Source organism: Leishmania major, chromosome 16 (assembly GCF_000002725.2).
Source record: "Leishmania major strain Friedlin complete genome, chromosome 16".
NCBI lineage: Eukaryota > Euglenozoa > Kinetoplastea > Trypanosomatida > Trypanosomatidae > Leishmania > Leishmania major.
The window spans coordinates 679,721-696,369 of NC_007257.2; the positions used below are offsets into that span (position 1 = coordinate 679,721).

General features: G+C 60.5%; 4 protein-coding genes across 4 annotated transcripts; all 4 read left to right on the forward strand.

Annotated features, from left to right (window-relative positions):
- Window positions 1-830: 830 nt before the first annotated feature.
- On the forward strand, window positions 831-2,180 carry LMJF_16_1620 (conserved hypothetical protein; the record flags this gene model as incomplete). Its single annotated transcript, XM_001682193.1, has 1 exon — window positions 831-2,180. The coding sequence occupies one exon, from the start codon at window positions 831-833 to the stop codon at window positions 2,178-2,180; it is 1,350 nt and encodes a 449-aa protein (XP_001682245.1).
- Window positions 2,181-3,041: 861 nt separating this feature from the next.
- On the forward strand, window positions 3,042-3,761 carry LMJF_16_1630 (conserved hypothetical protein; the record flags this gene model as incomplete). Its single annotated transcript, XM_001682194.1, has 1 exon — window positions 3,042-3,761. The coding sequence occupies one exon, from the start codon at window positions 3,042-3,044 to the stop codon at window positions 3,759-3,761; it is 720 nt and encodes a 239-aa protein (XP_001682246.1).
- Window positions 3,762-5,548: 1,787 nt separating this feature from the next.
- Window positions 5,549-10,462, forward strand: LMJF_16_1640 (hypothetical protein; the record flags this gene model as incomplete). Its single annotated transcript, XM_001682195.1, has 1 exon — window positions 5,549-10,462. The coding sequence occupies one exon, from the start codon at window positions 5,549-5,551 to the stop codon at window positions 10,460-10,462; it is 4,914 nt and encodes a 1,637-aa protein (XP_001682247.1).
- Window positions 10,463-12,731: 2,269 nt separating this feature from the next.
- LMJF_16_1650 (conserved hypothetical protein) lies at window positions 12,732-14,804 on the forward strand (the record flags this gene model as incomplete). The annotated part of the gene is made up of 1 exon (XM_001682196.1): window positions 12,732-14,804. The coding sequence occupies one exon, from the start codon at window positions 12,732-12,734 to the stop codon at window positions 14,802-14,804; it is 2,073 nt and encodes a 690-aa protein (XP_001682248.1).
- Between the last annotated feature and the right edge of the window lie 1,845 nt (window positions 14,805-16,649).

Here is a 16,649-nt window from a genome sequence, read left to right on the forward strand (position 1 = left end):
AACTCCCGCACTAGCCCCCCTCCTTCACCGTCTTCCTCTGCGCTCTATGTGCGCACGCGCGTGTGGCCGCTGTTGTCATTGGAAGGCCGAAGCGCTTCGACGGTGCATGAGGTCAGCCATGCCCACCACGAGGAGAGAATGACCTGTGAGTACTGACCTCACACACACTCGTGTCTCTCAACTCGGAAGGGGCCGCCCACCGTGCGCATCAGCACGTGTGCACACATACTCGATACGGAGGCAGGGCGTAGACGCTACGTATCAACGGGCACCTCTGCCACCCGCTTCATCTCTCTCGCTTTGCGATTGCCGTCCCTAGGAGGACACTTCGGCATAGCCGCGGACCTGCTCTCTCACTGGCACGTATGCCGGACCTCCCCCGCCAATGCCCTTTCACGACTCCTTGCTGTTGTACCTCCCTCTTTCCTTGCCCGCGTCCTCTCCCCTCGGCGGCGGGTGGCCTCGGGCTCTGTGTGTGTGTGTGTGTATGTGTGTGTGTGAGCGCACGAGTCACTTAGGCGCCTCAGAAGTGACACCGGTGCACCGACGTCTCTGTGAAGCGCTTCTCTAGGAGAACAAAGAGGGAGCAGGCCAGGGCTCATCTTCTTCAGCAAGCGGACACGCCCCCCACGTCTGGTGCCGTTACGGCCAGCCCCACTCTTACCCACGTCGGCATCCTCTGCGTCTCTCACTCGCTTCTCTTGCTCTTTGACCCCGTTTTGCTGTCGCGTGCAAAGACCGTTGCCGGTTTCTTTTTCCCTGGCCCGTAATAGTGCAGCCTCTGCCCACCCCGACCAGAAGCATATGATCACGACGGCTGGGACACGATCATGTCAGTGAAGGAGACCACCATCGCTCTGCCGCTCATGGTGGAGTCGGTGCTGGACGTCGACAGTGGCATCACGGCGACAAGCGCGATCTCCGTGCTCGACGATCGCGCCGTGCTCATCGGCACCAGTGAAGGCAGCATCCTGCTCTGCGCTCCAGTGAATGAGAGTGCACACGTGCTGACGCCGTATTCCGATACGACGCTGCACTGCGGGGCCATCTACGATCTCGCCGTCAGTTCGGACCATCTTGTCGCAACGGCTGGCCACGATGCCGTCAGCTGCGTCTTTCCTTTGCACACTTTCTTCCGCGCGAGCGGGGTTAGGCAGTGTCGGCGGATCACAGGGCACACCGTCCCCGTCGTCGCAGTCCGGTTCCTCTCTGATGGAACATCTTTGGTGACTCTTGGGGCTGACGGACGTGTACTCGTGGCCGAGGTGCACAGTGGACATGTCTTGGCATCCCTGTTATGCGGCTTCGCTGCGACCTGCCTGGCGTGCTCGATGGATGAGACGCAGCTGTTCGTTGGTGGCCGCTCCCTCGCGTCGATTGACCTTCACCACGCGATGCGGCCGATGTCGTTGCAGTCCGTCGCCGCCGCAGCCTCTGGACCCGATCCATGGGCATCTCTCTCCAGCGCCGCCGCAGCGCCCGGTGCCGCGGCTTCTCTTCGCACCCCAGCATGGTTGCGACTGTATGCGTGGGAGGAGAAGTCCGAAGCAACGGCTGGTGCATCAAGACGGCAGTTCCGCGCACCCCCCCACACGTTCATCCGCTCGCTGAGCGTGGACTCGCGTGACGGTGCCTTGACTGCCACATTTGCTCGTCACGCTGGGGGCACCTCATCTGTGGAGGTCTGTGGCAGCGCGCGGTGGGCCGCCACAGGCGGCAGGACGGCGTCCGAGGCGACGTGGGCCCCCCAGGCCTTGCAAGGTGTCTCCGCTGCACTACGCTACCCCATGTCTAGAGACCGCTCTACGGGTGTAGCTACCGGGAAGCTTCGGGTACGGTGCCGTGTAAAGGCATCCGCCCGCCCGTCCGCGAAGCAGACTCCTGCGCCGCCAGGATCGTTTGCGTCCACCGCGGCAGCGCTCTGGAACGGTCGCTGGTACGCATCCCCCTTTGAGCTGGCAGGTGGCACGCCTCGACTCACCGCATCTCACGGCCTTGCTGAGACGTCAGTTTTCACGGCTGAGAAGAGCGACCAATACGGCTTCCCATCGGCAGGCCCTCGCACCCCAGCCGAAGAGCTGCTCATTGCCCAGGCGCAATGCGACGAGCTGCAGCGCGAGTGCGACGCACTGGTCTTTCAGATTAAGAGTTTTCTCGCTCGCAAGGCACCGATTCGATAGTCGTAATGCCTCGAAGGAGTACGCCGGGATCGGGGGCATATGCGGCCACTGCGGTGACTCGTGCTTGTGCATTGCCCTTCTTTCTTTCTTTCTCTCTCTGTGTCATCGCAGCCCGGCGCCACGTGCCCAGCGTGCGCCTTCTCCATTCTCGCGCATCGGAGGCGTTCTTCCTTTGATTGTCTGTTATATATTTGTGTGTGTGTGTGACCTTTCGATGGCCCGCCAAGATGCGGTGTGTCGCGCCTCCAGGCGGGAGAGCAGAGGCGGCCGACGCATCTGTCGCCACCACTGCCTCTCTCCCATCCCCATAACTCCGGATAAGACGACGCAAAAGACGACGAGGATTGAACAGCTCAGGCGTACGCACTCATGCCTATTCGCTCTGCAATGATCTGCCGCTGATGCCTTCAGCAGATCCCGAGCCCCCAAGTTAGGGCGTGAGGAGCAACAACGCACGACGCCGGAAAAGGTGCCGGCTCCGCTTGAGGGACGTACATGTATGTGCGTACATGTGTTGCGTGCACCCATAGGGCGTGTCCTGAGACTGTTTCCTGCGCATCCTGTGGCGCCAATGCCGCATGCCTTACGCAAGCACATACACACACACACACACACACACACACACACGCACACGCCAGCCCGCATGCCACGACAACGCCTCCGTCGCTTTCCTTTTCGACCTCTTCTTGGCACTCCTTCCTACGTTCTTCTGCTGTGGCTGCCTTGTTTTACCACATCCTGCAGCCTCGGTCCATCGCTTGCTCCCCTCTCCTCCCCTCGGTGCACTTCCTCGTGCCCCACACCTGCCACCACCACCGATACACATTCGCAGTCGCACACCGGTGTACGGCACACGTGGGTATGTCCACGCCGAATCTCGATGCCCTCCTTGGTGTTCCACTGGCTGCGGAGCTAGTGGCAAGAGCAGGAGGTCTTTTGGCGTTGTGCAAGCTGAGTGACGCCGCACTTCGCATGCTGGGCACGGAGGAGTTCCAGAGCATAGCGAGCAGCTCACGGGCGAGGCAGCTGCACGCAGGCCTGTTGTTGAAAGCCCCACTGTTCACCAACGCCTTTGGAGACGAGGAGGAGGTGGACACGACGGACCGGAAGGCTGCGCAGAAGGGTGCTGCCCAACTGGGCCGCAAGTGCGCGCTAGTCGCGAAGGCAGACCTCGCCGGTGCCTTTTCCGATGGCTCCCTCGGTGAGGCGGAGAAGGAAAAACTCAACGCCGCCTTCACCCGTCTCCTGGCGGAGGGCAAAGTGACCGCCGAGGACACGCAGGCGCTCGCCGCACCGTTTGTGTACGTCCACGGCGATGCAGCAAAGCACAGGCGTGGCGGTGTCAAGGAGCGAAAGAAGCGAGAGTCGCAGCAGGAGTCCATCAGCGTCGTTGCTAGAGCGACGCAGCGGGTGCGCATGGGTGTCAGTGAGGAGGAGCAGGTGCAGCAGCTGCTGCAGCGAGAAGACATACGTAGCGAATTCGCCAAGGAGCGCGCTCAGCAGCTGCTGAAGGAGTCGCGGAAGCGTGCTCGCGAGTCTGTCCATGATGAGTACGATGACCTACAGAACATTTCCCTCTAGCGCGCCCGATAGCGTTTGTACCTGCGGTTATGCTTGAGTGGGCAGCTGCGGGGGGATGAGACATGCCCCCCGGAGCTTCTGCTGCTGTTGACTCCTTCCCTTTGTCCTTGGATCTCTGTGTTGTGCATATGAGCTACTGGTGGCGTTGGCGGCTGGCGGCGCTCACGGTATGACCAGGCTCCCCCGACCACACCGAGCCGCCCCATCGCCGCTGCACTCGTTGCGCTGCTCTGGGGCGAGCAAACGGATGTGAGGAATTCCTCATCCTCCGCACATATGCCTGTGCTGACGCGTGTGTGGACACGCGTGCGGAAACCGAATTTTCAACATCCAGATGAGTCAGCAGTTGATTGTCGGTATTGAAAGGACTCCAGAGCGGTGGAAAAGGCTGGCGCCTTGAAGCCGCGACCAGCAATTCAACGTCACCAAGTGCCGGAGGAATACCGCCCCCATCCCTGCAGCTGCGCATGCTACCACGGTTGTGCCTGCCTCTCGTCTTTCCCTTTCGAGCTTTGCTGTCTTCTCTTGCCCTTCGCCTCTCTCTTATTGCGCGCTACACCCCTCTCCTCGCTGGCTCTGTCGACTTCTCCACATCCTCCACGTGTTGCCCACGATGGTTGTTTGCCAAAAAAAAAACGCGCGCGTGGACCCGCATCTAGGTGTTTCCCGCGCCCCCAAGTAAGCCGCCGCAAACTCGCGCATGCGCGCACGCCTTCCTCTCTTTGTGTCCGTGCGTCGGTGCGCGCGCATCGGCGTGTCGCGATTGGTGCGGCGCTCTTAGTCTTCATCAGTGACTGGCCGGTACTACCCTTTCCACCTGTCGACCCCGCTTCACTCGTACCCGCCTCCCTCCCCCCTCCCCCGCTTGGGGGCGCTCTGCCCTTTCGCCTTCCAGACTTCCGTTTTGCTTCGCCTCTCTCTCTCGTGCGTGTGTACGCGTGTGTGTGTAGCTTCCTGTGCACTCACCAGGCCCCACCCCTTGTTCCACGTGTTCTCTCATCGTTCTGCTGCTTTCCATTTCGTCCAGTCCGTCGCGTTTTGATCGCCACGCTCCGCCGTCTGTCGTCGTCGCTCTTGGCCGTCTCTTCGACTCGACACGTCGCCGTATCGCGCTCTGCTCCTTTTCGGCTGATGGTTGAAACTCACTTCCGGGCGCTTGTCTATTTGGAGCGCGTCGTGTGTGCGTGTGCGTATGTGCAGTCTGTTCCGTGTTGTCCTCTCCGCCTCTCACTTTCGCCGGTGCTTGGATGGAGACAGTGCGCGGCGCGCTAGCCCAGAACGCGGCGGCGCCGACGACGCCTAGCGATTGTGCCCTCTATCGATCGCTGCCTAGCTTGAAATGCAACACCCCTCCTCCGTTGCGGAGCGATTCGGCACGTACGAAATCGACGGCGGGCCACGCCGTCAAGTCACGGGTCCCGCCGCTGCATCGAGGCCAGAGTGGCCCGCCAGCCGCGGTGTCGGGTCCCTTCAATAAGAACTCGGTCCCGCTGGCGCCTGTGGATGCGGCTCGCAGCTGGCGCACTTCCGCTGAGGTGCCTATCTCCATTGGAGAGGGTACTGTCGCTGGACCAGAACCGCAGGGGCCATCACCTCCGCGGCTGCGGTGCTCTCCTTCCCTGCGCGACACGGCAATCAGTACGACCTTCTTGACCGCACATCTTCCCTTCCTCACGGCCGGTGCTGGCCCCATCGATCGTGGCTCGAGGGACTGGAACGCGGAGTTTCAGTGGCTGTGGGAACAGCAGCTGCACGGCGAGGTGTGGGGGTATACTGGCCACCAAGAAATGCACGATTTTCTGGAGGAGTTCGAGGGCTTCGCTAAGGTACTGGTGGAGTCGCTATGGCGGGAGGGAGGTCTTCCACCTACTGCTCGCCCGTCGTCCGCGACGACCACGTGCGCTCGCTACGGAAATGTGCTGGTGCACGTGTGGCCCGACGGAAAGCTGGGCATGTGGATGCAACGCAGTTTTCGAGTACTGATGGAGTGCTGCGTGCCGCACCTCTCGCTGCCGCTGACGGCGACTTTCCGCTACTTTGGCGATGTCGTCACTGTTGCCGCTGCCATTTCGCTTCAGCGTGCGGGGCCGGCCGAGTACGCAGGAAACAGACGCAGCGATCCAGTGATGCACGTGCCCCTGCAGGAGCTTTTGGGTATGACCCAAGACGCACTAAACTTGCACCGCGGTGACCCTCGTGGCGAGGCGACGGGTGGGGCAAACGACGAGGCCACCAAGCCACAGCAGCGCAAGGTGAGGGGGATCGAGGTGCGCGAGGGCATGGACACGCGTCTTTACGTGGTGAACTGTCTTGGCCTTCTGCCGCCGCTCTTCTCCACCGACGGTCGTGTGCTGACGCTGCGGCGGTGGCTTCACTTGATTCAGCATCCTCCGATGCCCTGGGCCGGTAGCGTCGTGTGCACGGACATTTACCGCCGTGAGGCGGCTGCAGCTGTTCAGTACCTCAGCGGTGCCCTTCAAGCACCGGTAGAGAGGCGCAACACACGCCTTGTGCAGCTGCTGCACAAAAATGGACTTAACGTGTCTTTGCTGGGCCTTGTTGCGCAGACCATGCTGGCTGCCGCCAAGGAGGATCTCGATGACACGTCAGAGCTGGTGCTTCGCCTCATCGCAGTCGAAGTCCTCGCCCGCGTGGTGCGCCGATCTTTGTTCCGCTCGATGGAGCGCGAGGGCAGCGCGCGGTCGCTAAAGACCGCCAACAACTACCTTCAGCGCACCGCCGGCTCGCTGTTGTGTACGACGCAGGCGCACTTTGAGGAGAGACTGCACCCGCTTGTCCGGGAGATGTTTTGGCTCGACGAGGCGATGAGCACGGAGCCGTACATGCAGCTGCTCAAGCGCACACTGCAGCGGCAGGTGGTGCTTATCACGAAGCGTTTGTGTGAGCTGTGCGGGCTCCGTGTGGTGCGGGGAAGCGTAGCGGAGATCATGTGCCAGGCTTCACACCACAACTACAGCTCCTTCTACTCCGCAGAGCACCAGGCACTGATAGCGACCTTGGCGCGGGACGAGTCGGAGTATCCACCGGCCTTTAGGACCGCCTATCTCCTCCCACTGCGCATCCGCTTTTACTGCCGTGGCGGTCACCTCGCCGAGGCGTGGCGCGAGGCGACGCAGCTGGTGGAGTTGCGCAGCCGCCACACGTCGGAGTGCTTCCTCAACGCCGAGGCGTGGACGACAGCTGCGCTAGTAGCTGCCCAGGTCGGCAGAGAGGAGGAGAGTGCGGACCTCATCGAGCGCGCCACCCGCGTCTTCTTCGACATCCCAGCGTTTCTCCTCCAGTCGACCGCGCCCCTGGTCCGAATGCCGTCCTACTTGTACTTCCTCCGAGGGCAGGTGCACGCCAAACTCGCGCATGGGTTCATCTGCATCCAGCGACAACTCTTTGACGAAGCCGAGGAGCTGTTTACAGCGGTGCTGCGCCTGCCGGACGTGCTCGAGGATGAACGACAGCCACATGTTGCGCACCTTCGCCAACAGGCTGTCGTCGGTCTGTTCAGCATCGCCGTGCACTCCGAAAAGGCAAAGGTGATGCAGCTCGACGCGCAGTGGAGCACTGAGCTGCGCTCTATGGCCCCTTCGCTGCAAGGTGCCCGCATCAGCGAGCTCTTTGGGTCTCTGTTCTTCGATCGGGACATGTTTCCTAGCGCCGTGGCGAGACTTTGGGAGTGCCTCGAGACAACTGAGCAACTCCTTGGCGCGACGGCTCTCCGCGTGGGCGAGGTGCTCAACAAGCTGGCCTACGTCTACTACCGCTGGGACGTGCGGCAGTATGGCCTCTTCTGCAGCTGCATTCTCCACCGAGCCGAGGCCATCATGGTGGAGCGAAGTGGACTGTACTCGCCACTGCATCTCAGCATTGTCGAGAACATCGCGTCCGTCTTCATTCTGCGCGGCATGTTTGTTGCGGCGTCGCAACGGCTGCACCTATTGAGCACCCTCCCACCTCGATACACAGGACGCCTCTCGCGCGAGCACCCCGCCATCATACGCATAGCCGTCATCAAATCCAAGCTCCGGCATGAGTTCGGCAACATCGCGATCGTCATTATTCAGCGATACTGGCGCAAATACCGCAGCCGCGCTATCCTGCGCGACGTCTGCGAGAGCAGCGCGCAAGAGGTACAGCGGCTGGGACGGGCATATCTTGTGCGGCGCGCGCTGCTGCACCTATGTCACGGCCACGTCACTGCTGACGGCATCGCACTAGCGGCGCAACGCTACGCCATGCGTACCTTCTCGCGGCCGCTGATCTGCGCCTCTGCCCTCTTTTCGAAAGAGCAGCGGCACTGGAATTCAGAGCTGCAGCACTCTTGCCTCTTTACGATCTGGTGGGAGCGTGTGGAGCAGCAGGTGCAACTCGATGAGCGGCAGAGGCTCGTAGCGGAGTTTGAGGCGGCCGCGAGGTCGTGCCTGCGGGGCATGCGTAGCGGTACCGCTTCCGGTGTGCGGGTCCCGGGGTGTAGCACGTCGTTTGTGATGCAAAACATGGTATTCACGCAGGTTCCAGCGGGCCACCGACTGTCTGTGTTGCAGCTGCGATTGATGCAACACCTGCGCTGCAGCTCTCCTTGCCTGCTGACGGTGCCGCTGAGCACCTTGGTCGAGTTCACCGACTGCGCCTACTACGCTGAGGCGCTCATCCCTCTACACCATCACCCGCGCATTGTGTTCACTGTTGATGGCCACAGCAGTGACCCACACGCCGCTACAGCGAGGTCAATCGTGAGGTACATGATGCGCCAGTACCGCGACGCCGGCCTGACGACGTACCGTGCCGACAACTGCCAATGTGTAGAGATCGTGTCTGGTGCCGATGGGCTTCTTTACCTCACCAATTCTCTGGGCCTGGTCAGCTCACTAGTGCATCAGCAGCCAACGATGGATGTGTCAACGCTGACGTTGCCGGCAAACATCTTCTCCCTCGCGCGGGAGAAATGCAACGCCGGAAACGCGAAGGAGGCGGTCGACATGCTGGAGCTTGCGCTGCTTTCGCAGGGCTCAGACGAGTACGGACTCTTGGGCATCTACTTCCTCTCCTGCCTTGCCTCGGCGCGCTTCGCCAGCGGAGAAGACCTCGACGCAGCCATGCGTCTCTTCCAGCGGTGCTCGACGGAACTCGAGGAAAACACCGCAGCTTTCCCCGCTGCGCTCATATTGTACACGGAGGGGCGCGCGTGGCTCAGCCGCGGCGCCACGACAGCTGCTTTGGGTCCGCTACTGCGCTCGCTAAACATCTACGCCGAGCGCATCCGCCTGCACGCCTACTACGGCGCCTTCTGCATCTTCGAAGTCGCCCTCTGGGTGCTGCGGAGCAACGTAGTGTGGGGGTCAAGGGTGGATGCGGCGGTGCTGCGCTGCGTCGCTCACGCCGTAGAGTTCGGCGAGCCGACACTGTCTCTCTTCATAACCTGCGGGCGTTTTATCTTGTACACGCAAAAGGTGGGTGACACGGCCATGTCGCAGCAGCTGATCCATCTACGCAATATCCGGGCGAGGGAGCTGCAGCCCATTGAGCTGGACCGGTACTTGCACGTGCTCCTACGGCGCAGCGAGAGCCTGCAGCGGCGCGGTGGCAACGAGAGCTACAGTGACTGCGTCTTCGTGCACCAGACGGCGATTCACATGGCGGAAGCCACACACAGTGAGTCGCGGATGCTTGGCGTGCTGCTTACCAGCCATGGTCTGTTGCTGACGAAAATGAACAGGCTGAAGGAGGCGCGGCGCGTGCTCAGCCGCGCCAACGCGGTTCTCCTCAAGACGGTAGCTCCAACCAGCCCGGAGGCGATGACGTGGCGCAAGAACAACCAGACTCTCAAGCACCGGATGCAAGACAACGCGGTCGCTGTAATACGGCGCGCTGTGCGTCTCTGGAAAGAGCGGCGGCGACTTGAGCGGGATATGTGCGCAGAGAATCCGGCGGCGTACCAGGCTCTGCAGGCAGTGCGCTTCAAGCGGCGAATCAAGAGTCTCGTCGTTTCTGAGGCCACCGCCCGCGTACTCATCGCGGACTCGCACGCCGACGAATACCACCGTTTACAGAAACGGAAAGGACGTATGCGCAACGACGCAATGCTGAAGCAGACTTATGGTGCACGCGTGCAGATCTTCCTTGACAAGCTCGACACTGCCCTCATCGACGTTCGTGATCTGGCGCTTGCGACAAAGGCAGTGATGGCTGGTGCCTCCAAGGATATGTGCCAGTGCATGCTGAGCGCCTTCCTTATGGCTAGCCACCGCATAGAGCGTCGTGGCGTCATCGGTAAATGGCGGGCTAGTCTTCTCGTGGTAAAATTATGGCATCTGGAGCACGTCGATGCGGTCATCCGTGTCGAGTTTCTTGGTGCTTTTCACGCCTTCATGCGGCGCTGCGTGGCAGCCGAGGAGCGCGCGTGGCGGCGCATCATCACAGGAAACCAAAAGAACTCGAAACAAGCGCTGGGCAAGACGATTGGCCGGGCACTGCGTCCTAAGCCAAAGCGCGTACCAGCTATCGATATCCGTGCCGTTCTCCTTAACGAGGCCCGCAGGCGCGAGGGCATCCTCGCGAGAGAGGAAGACGACTACCGAACGCTAATGGACGTATTCACGTTCAGTCCCGAGGTCGATGATGACGAGGAGGTGGGCGTTGAGGCATCGCTGCAGTACACGGCGATGAACGCATTGACGGGGGGTATTTGATAGTTTGTGTGATTCTTAGTTCTTTATAGAACTTTGTTGTCTGGCCACGTATTCTGCGGCGACTGCCTCTCCGTCTTCCTCTACGTCCCTTTCACGTTCCCGTTCGCAGACGCGTTGAGTCGACGGTGCCGCGACCTTTGGTTGGCGTTCGCACCACGAAACGAGCACGCGCGTCTTTTTATTGCGATTTTTTTTATTCACGATGCGAGCAGCCGTCTGCATCTGTGCGGTCTTTTGCTCGGTTGTGCTCTACCGAAAGCTCTTGTAGATAGCCCCTCACAGCAGATGCCGAGAGGAGCAGGATGCCAACACTGACAACACGGCGAGGCGCCGTGGGGTGTACGGCAGACACGCCTAGGCTGTGCGCACGGTACCGTTCACTGTTATTCACGCTTTCAAGCTGTCAAGGGCATGTGCATCCCTGACGCGTGGCGGGGGGGGTATGAACTCAGTACGAGCTCATCATTGCCCCTTCCCCCTTCGGAGTTGATGAGCATAAAACAGTGCATTCACATGCACCATGACTCTGGCAGGTGTTGCTCACACACACACACACACACACACACACACACACAACGCGCGTGAGCCCAGTTCTCCTGATGTTTTCACTGCTGTCGCACGTCGCTCTCATTCGAACACCCACCCACCGAAGCGTCCTCTCGGGCGCCTGCCTGTGTGTCTATGTGTTTGTGCGTGTGTGGAAAGGGCCCTAGCGGCGTTTCAGGCACGTGCCAGCCGTTCGCAGAGTGAGCGGCAGCGCAGAGACGCACAGGAACGCAAACAAAAGAGGAAAACGAAAACGTGCACACCATCTCTCGCCTTTCTTGCAGCTGTGCCTGCGTGATGCGTCGGTGAGAAGTATTGCACTTGTAGGACCCTAACGAAGCTCTTGAGGCACCGCCCTTCGCGACTGTTTTTCTCGCCGTTTTTCTGTGTGCACTGCTGCCTCCCCCCCAAACACACACACCGCCTCCACTTTCACACCTCCCTCCCTCCCTCCATCTGGAGGCCACCTCTGCCTCTCGACTTCATCTTCCGTCCGTGGCACACAGTCACCATTGCGGACGCGTAGCACTCCTGGCCCCTTCACAGCTATCCCCCCCTTTCCGCCGTTTTTTTTGTGTTTTGTTCCCTTTAAGAGCGGAGTTTTACATTCATCGTAGACGCCTTTTCCTTCACTGTGGTGGGTCTTCATCCTGTGGGTGAGCCAGATCTGAGTCCCCCCCCCTCTCCCCCTCTCCCCCTCTCCCCCTCTCCCCCTCTCCCCCTCTCCCCCTCTCTCCTTCCACGACACGCGCAAACAGAACGGCTCTCGCTGCTCTCTGCTTTATTCTCTCCTTTCCTTTCTGCCCATCGCCGTCCTCCATTCCCCGTGCCCATTTTTTCCCCTGTACGCGTGCGCGCTCTCCCTTTCCCTTCCCCTCTCCCCTCTTGTATATTAACATTGTTACTTTATTGCATGCGCGTTCATCCCGCTACTCTCACTCTCGGTTTTTCGGTTGTATGTCTTCTCCATTTCTTTTTTCGTAGGTAGCTGCTTACTCGCCCCTTGCGTGTGCGTTGTGTGTCTTCTGTGAGCTCTCCGGTGCGTGGTGGTCCTGCTTATTATTCTTGTCGTCCCCCTTCTTTGCTCAGTAGCGCGTCAGGACGTCGTCTGTGGCGACACCGTCTCGTTCTCTCTCCTCTCGCCATTCCGACGTGCCTGCGCGTCTGCGTAGGTGTCACCTTTCGGCACACTCATTCCCGTGCACCGTTGCTCTCAATCTCCCCATCTCTTTTTTCTACGTACACAGACACACGTGTACATGAACGCCCGTGCAGTCGCCTGTCACAGGGCAGCCTGCAAGGAGTACGGTAGTGCATCTGTGCCAACCTCGTTGCTTTCCCATTGACATTCTTAACTCCCCACAACTCTGCCGCTCGATCGTGGGGGCGTCTACGACGGGGACACTCCTCACCTCCCTCGCTGCCGCTTCTTTTTTCGTTGTGCCTGCATCTCTTCTCGCTTTCCGCCTTTGTGGAGGTCGCTTCACCTCCCGCCGCCTGAGCACTCTCTTGTACTCCCCCTTTCAACTGCCATCTCACATCTCCAGCGCGCTCACGCCTCTGCCTTTCTCTTTCTCTCGAACTCTGCGGACCGTGCACATCAACCCAAACAACAGAACGAAAGGCCACATCCACACCACCGCCAAACAGCAGTCGCTCCGTGCGTGAAGGAGGAGGAGTGTGTGTGTGTGTGTGTGCGTGTGAACGAAATACGTTAGCGAGGATGGATCGCGTGTACATCAAGTGCTGCAGCACCTTCTCCCTCGCTGCGGCCAACTGGAATGAAGCGTATCAGTTGGCGCTGGAGATGGGGGACAGCACGATACAGCTGGCGACAGCACGGCAGGACAAGCTGCGTCAGGTGGAGAAGGCCTTCGAAGAGGAGGTTGTGCAGGGCGCTGTACGTATCGTAACGATGGACCCCAACGCGCCGCGGCCGGTGCCAAAGGAGCTACTATGCTACCGCGACAAGAACGTCTTTTACCGCCTTCTTCCAGATGGTCGCTCTGGCCGCAGCCTCGTGGCCGCCTTGCGCGGCGTGTTGCAGAGCCGCAGCGCTCTGCTGACGGTGCCGCTCACGTCGGTCATTATTTACCGCGGCACCCCGGTACTCGCCCAGGCGCTCGCGCCTTTGGGCGCGGAGCCGATGAAACTTTACGGCGATGGCGCCGAACCCGATCTGGAGGTGGCGGCTGAGGTGGAGATCATGGCAGATGCGCTGAAGACGCCGCTGCCAGACGAAATCTTATGTGAGGTGTACCGCGGCCTCGACGGGCGCATGTACGTTACGAACACAAACGTTACGACCATTGCCTTGGACGACTCCATGCTCATCGGAGGCCCACTGAAACGGCCTGAGATGCTCGCGCTGTGTCCGTGTGTCACCGCCACGTGCGAGGATACGCTGAGCGTTCTACGCAACCCAGTTGTGATGGAGGCTCTTCGGCGTGTGCTGGACACCGCCGCGGACCAGCAGTGTCGCCACCTCAGCGAAACGCTGCACTTCTATGGGGTCAATTTGTGCCTGCTGAGGGCCGTGGTGGATGCCTTTGCGGAGCGGTACGGCGACGCCGCATATGATGTGCAGCACTTCACCGAAGTTGTTGCGCTTGAGATGATGGCACGTACGATCAAGCAGGAGTTCTACATGGAAGTGCAGGCGAAGCGGCTTGGCATTGACGTGGTCGGCATCAACAAGTGCTACGCGCTGAACCTCCGCGCGGCGCTACACTCGGAGCAGGACGATAGGTTTATTCGATTAGTGCTTCTCAAATACGCTATCCACAACGAAGGCGGGAGAGCAGACGGCTTCGTAGAGACTCTTCTGACAGTGCGTCGCGATCATCGCAGCGCGCTTGTGAAGCGCGTTTCCCGGCTGATAGGAGTCCGCTCCGCTCCCGCGGCTGAAGGGACTGAGAATGAGCGAACGGTGGTGTGGGCCCCTCGCATAGTCGGACGCATCACGCCGCGCCTGTGCGATCCAACGCTCACGTGCTCCCTCGAGCCCCTGTATCGCAGCCTGCAGTCGTGCGAAGGGCACTACTTCGCCCACTGCTACCCGCTTCAGGTTAAAGTAGCCCTGTGGCAGGGCCGCGTCGGCGACGGGCTTAACCTCGCCAGCACCGCAGCGGAGCAGGCCAGAGCGCGTTACGGAGACGTCTCACTCCGCACCGTGCAGGCGCAACGCACCTTCATGAGGCTTCTCTTCACAGTGCAGTCTCTCGAAAATGTGCGAAAGGCGTATGACATGGTGACTTCCATCCTTGAGGCGTACGAGGACTGCGCAGGGCCCATCACGAGAGCCAAGTGCCACATCGAAGTCGGTTGCTGCCTCCTTGCCGCCTCCGCCGTAATAGACGCCGTCGGCGAGGCGGCTCGACACTTCCGGGCAGCGGGGCAGCTGCTGCCAGCCTCGCTCCGCAGTTCCAGCGGGGCCTGGCTCTACCTACAGCCGAGCCTCGGCCTTGTGCGATGCCGCCAGCTGGACCGGAAGAGTGGGCTGGTGCCTCTCAAGGCGCTTGTAACGGACGCCATGTACTTCTCTCGCGTTGTTAGGCCAGCCGACTACTGCACGGAGTACTTGTGGGAGCTAGGGATGGAGCTGGCGGCGGAGCGGCACTATGCGGAGTCGACACAGATTTTGACGGCGGCGTATAGCATGGCAAAGCGCACACAGCGCACGCAACTGGATGTCGACAGGCTTCGCAGCGACACCATAAGCGTTTACAGTGTGTGCGATCCTGAAACGTACGCTGCCTACTGCAGCGCAATCTCTGAGAGCGCGCGCGTCGCCTAGGGTAGAGGAGCACAGGGGACGGGAAAGTCTGAAGCGTGCACTTGCTGCACCTCACCATTCCTCGTTGCTTGACGATTCCGCAGATCAACGCGCTTCGCCTTTCCCCTCTTTCACTCTGATGTCCCTGTCTATGAGGTGCTCTGCTTGTGTCTGTGTCTGTGGCGCTGGTGGTGAAATAGCTTCTCCCCCACTCTCTCTTCGCCAGTTCACCGTGCTGTGCGTGCCCTTCCTCCCCTGTTGCGGTCGTCACTCCCTACGGTTCTCTTTGTGCACCGGTGAGTGTTGCCGGATGGGGTGGACGCCAAGCCTTCGCTCGTCGCCTTTTTTTCGTTCTGCGTTCAGTGCGTGAGGGAGGGCTGTCGGGGCCATCGCATCCCCTCGTCGGCTCCGCCACATGCCGAAAGGGGGAGGCGTCCGCGGGAAGAAAAAGACGGAGCAGCGGCACTAAAGAAGCTAGGCGGCGGCCTGGAGTGCGAGAGTGCGAGAACAAGCTGCACGCGAGTGTGCCAATGCGCGACAACTTGGAGGTATGATAGAAGTGTTGTGAGGTGGCAGTCGTCGACTCCCTTTTTCTGTCTTTTGTGTCTCTCTGCCTGTTGACAGCGGGCGCAGCGGTGCCGATTCTTTGAGAGGTCACCACTGTATATATTCGTGCTCGGCCCTTCCGATTGGATCACGTCTTGTTTTCGCATGCGAAAGCGGAGAAGCTCTACTCGCATGCGATCTCTCATTTAGTTTTTTCTTGTCTTCTTTCAAGATGCCCGTTTCTCTGCTGTGCAGCACGAGTTCAAAACGCCGCCCCAGCCGGAATGCCACAGGGCCCCCCCACCGCGTGGTGCAGTGCAGCGGGGAGATACGCGTTAGAATGCTGCCGGCCCACTCATCTGAGAGCGCGGCCCCTGCACCAGACTCTACTCACCTCCGCTTCGCACGTCGCCTCACAGCCGCTTGCACCCTGCCGGTCGCCACCCCTGGTGCATGCATCTCGGGGTGGCTCTCAGGCTCCGCATCACCAGCAAGGGCAGTGTGAGGGCCGGGTGCGACGCGTCCGAGTCACGCTGGCACCCCGCCCTTCGCATGGACGGCACTAGCGCGTCCACTGCCGCAGGTCTCTCTGACCTGCAACCCCATCCAGGATCTGGCACGGCCGACATCAGTAGCGATAGGTCGCCCTGGCCTCCCTATGTTGTAGGCGCTCGGCCCTGTCACCGCCAGGGGTGGCTCGGCATTTCGCAGGGGTTGCATGGTTGCCGGGCTTCCCACCACGGAGGGTGCGCCGGGCCCTGATAGCACGCTGAGGTGTCCCGTTGTCATTGGGGCGTATGTCGTTTCACAGCAAAGGAGCACAGCACGGATTAACAACGAGGACCTTCTCTCGTGGCGGAAGCGCCTCGGATCAGTGTGAATACACGGTGCTTTTGAAAGTGACCGCGAGACTCCGCGATGGCAGGCGCGACCCCCGTTTAGACCCTCCCCTGCACGGCTGTCTCCTTTCAGCCGTTATGTACAGTAGCTCTTTTCTCTCTGCTTCTCTCCCATCTGCGCGTAACTCCTTGCTGGCCTTTTTCCCGCATCGCACACCCTCGAAAGGAGCGGTATCCGTATCTGCACGAGCAACCACCATCAAGAAGAGTGCACCTTGCAAGTAGTCTTTTCGCACAGCCAATATACACACCCACGCTCCTGCATACCTTTGATCGTCGCTTTCTGTATCTTTTTCTCTCTCTCTCTCTCTCTTGCCGCAGGGCGCTCTCCCCACGGCGGAAACACTTTGGCCTTTCTCTCGTGTACTTGAGTCATTGCGACATCAAAGCGCTCCTGCCCTCGCGCTCTTCCGCTCACCTT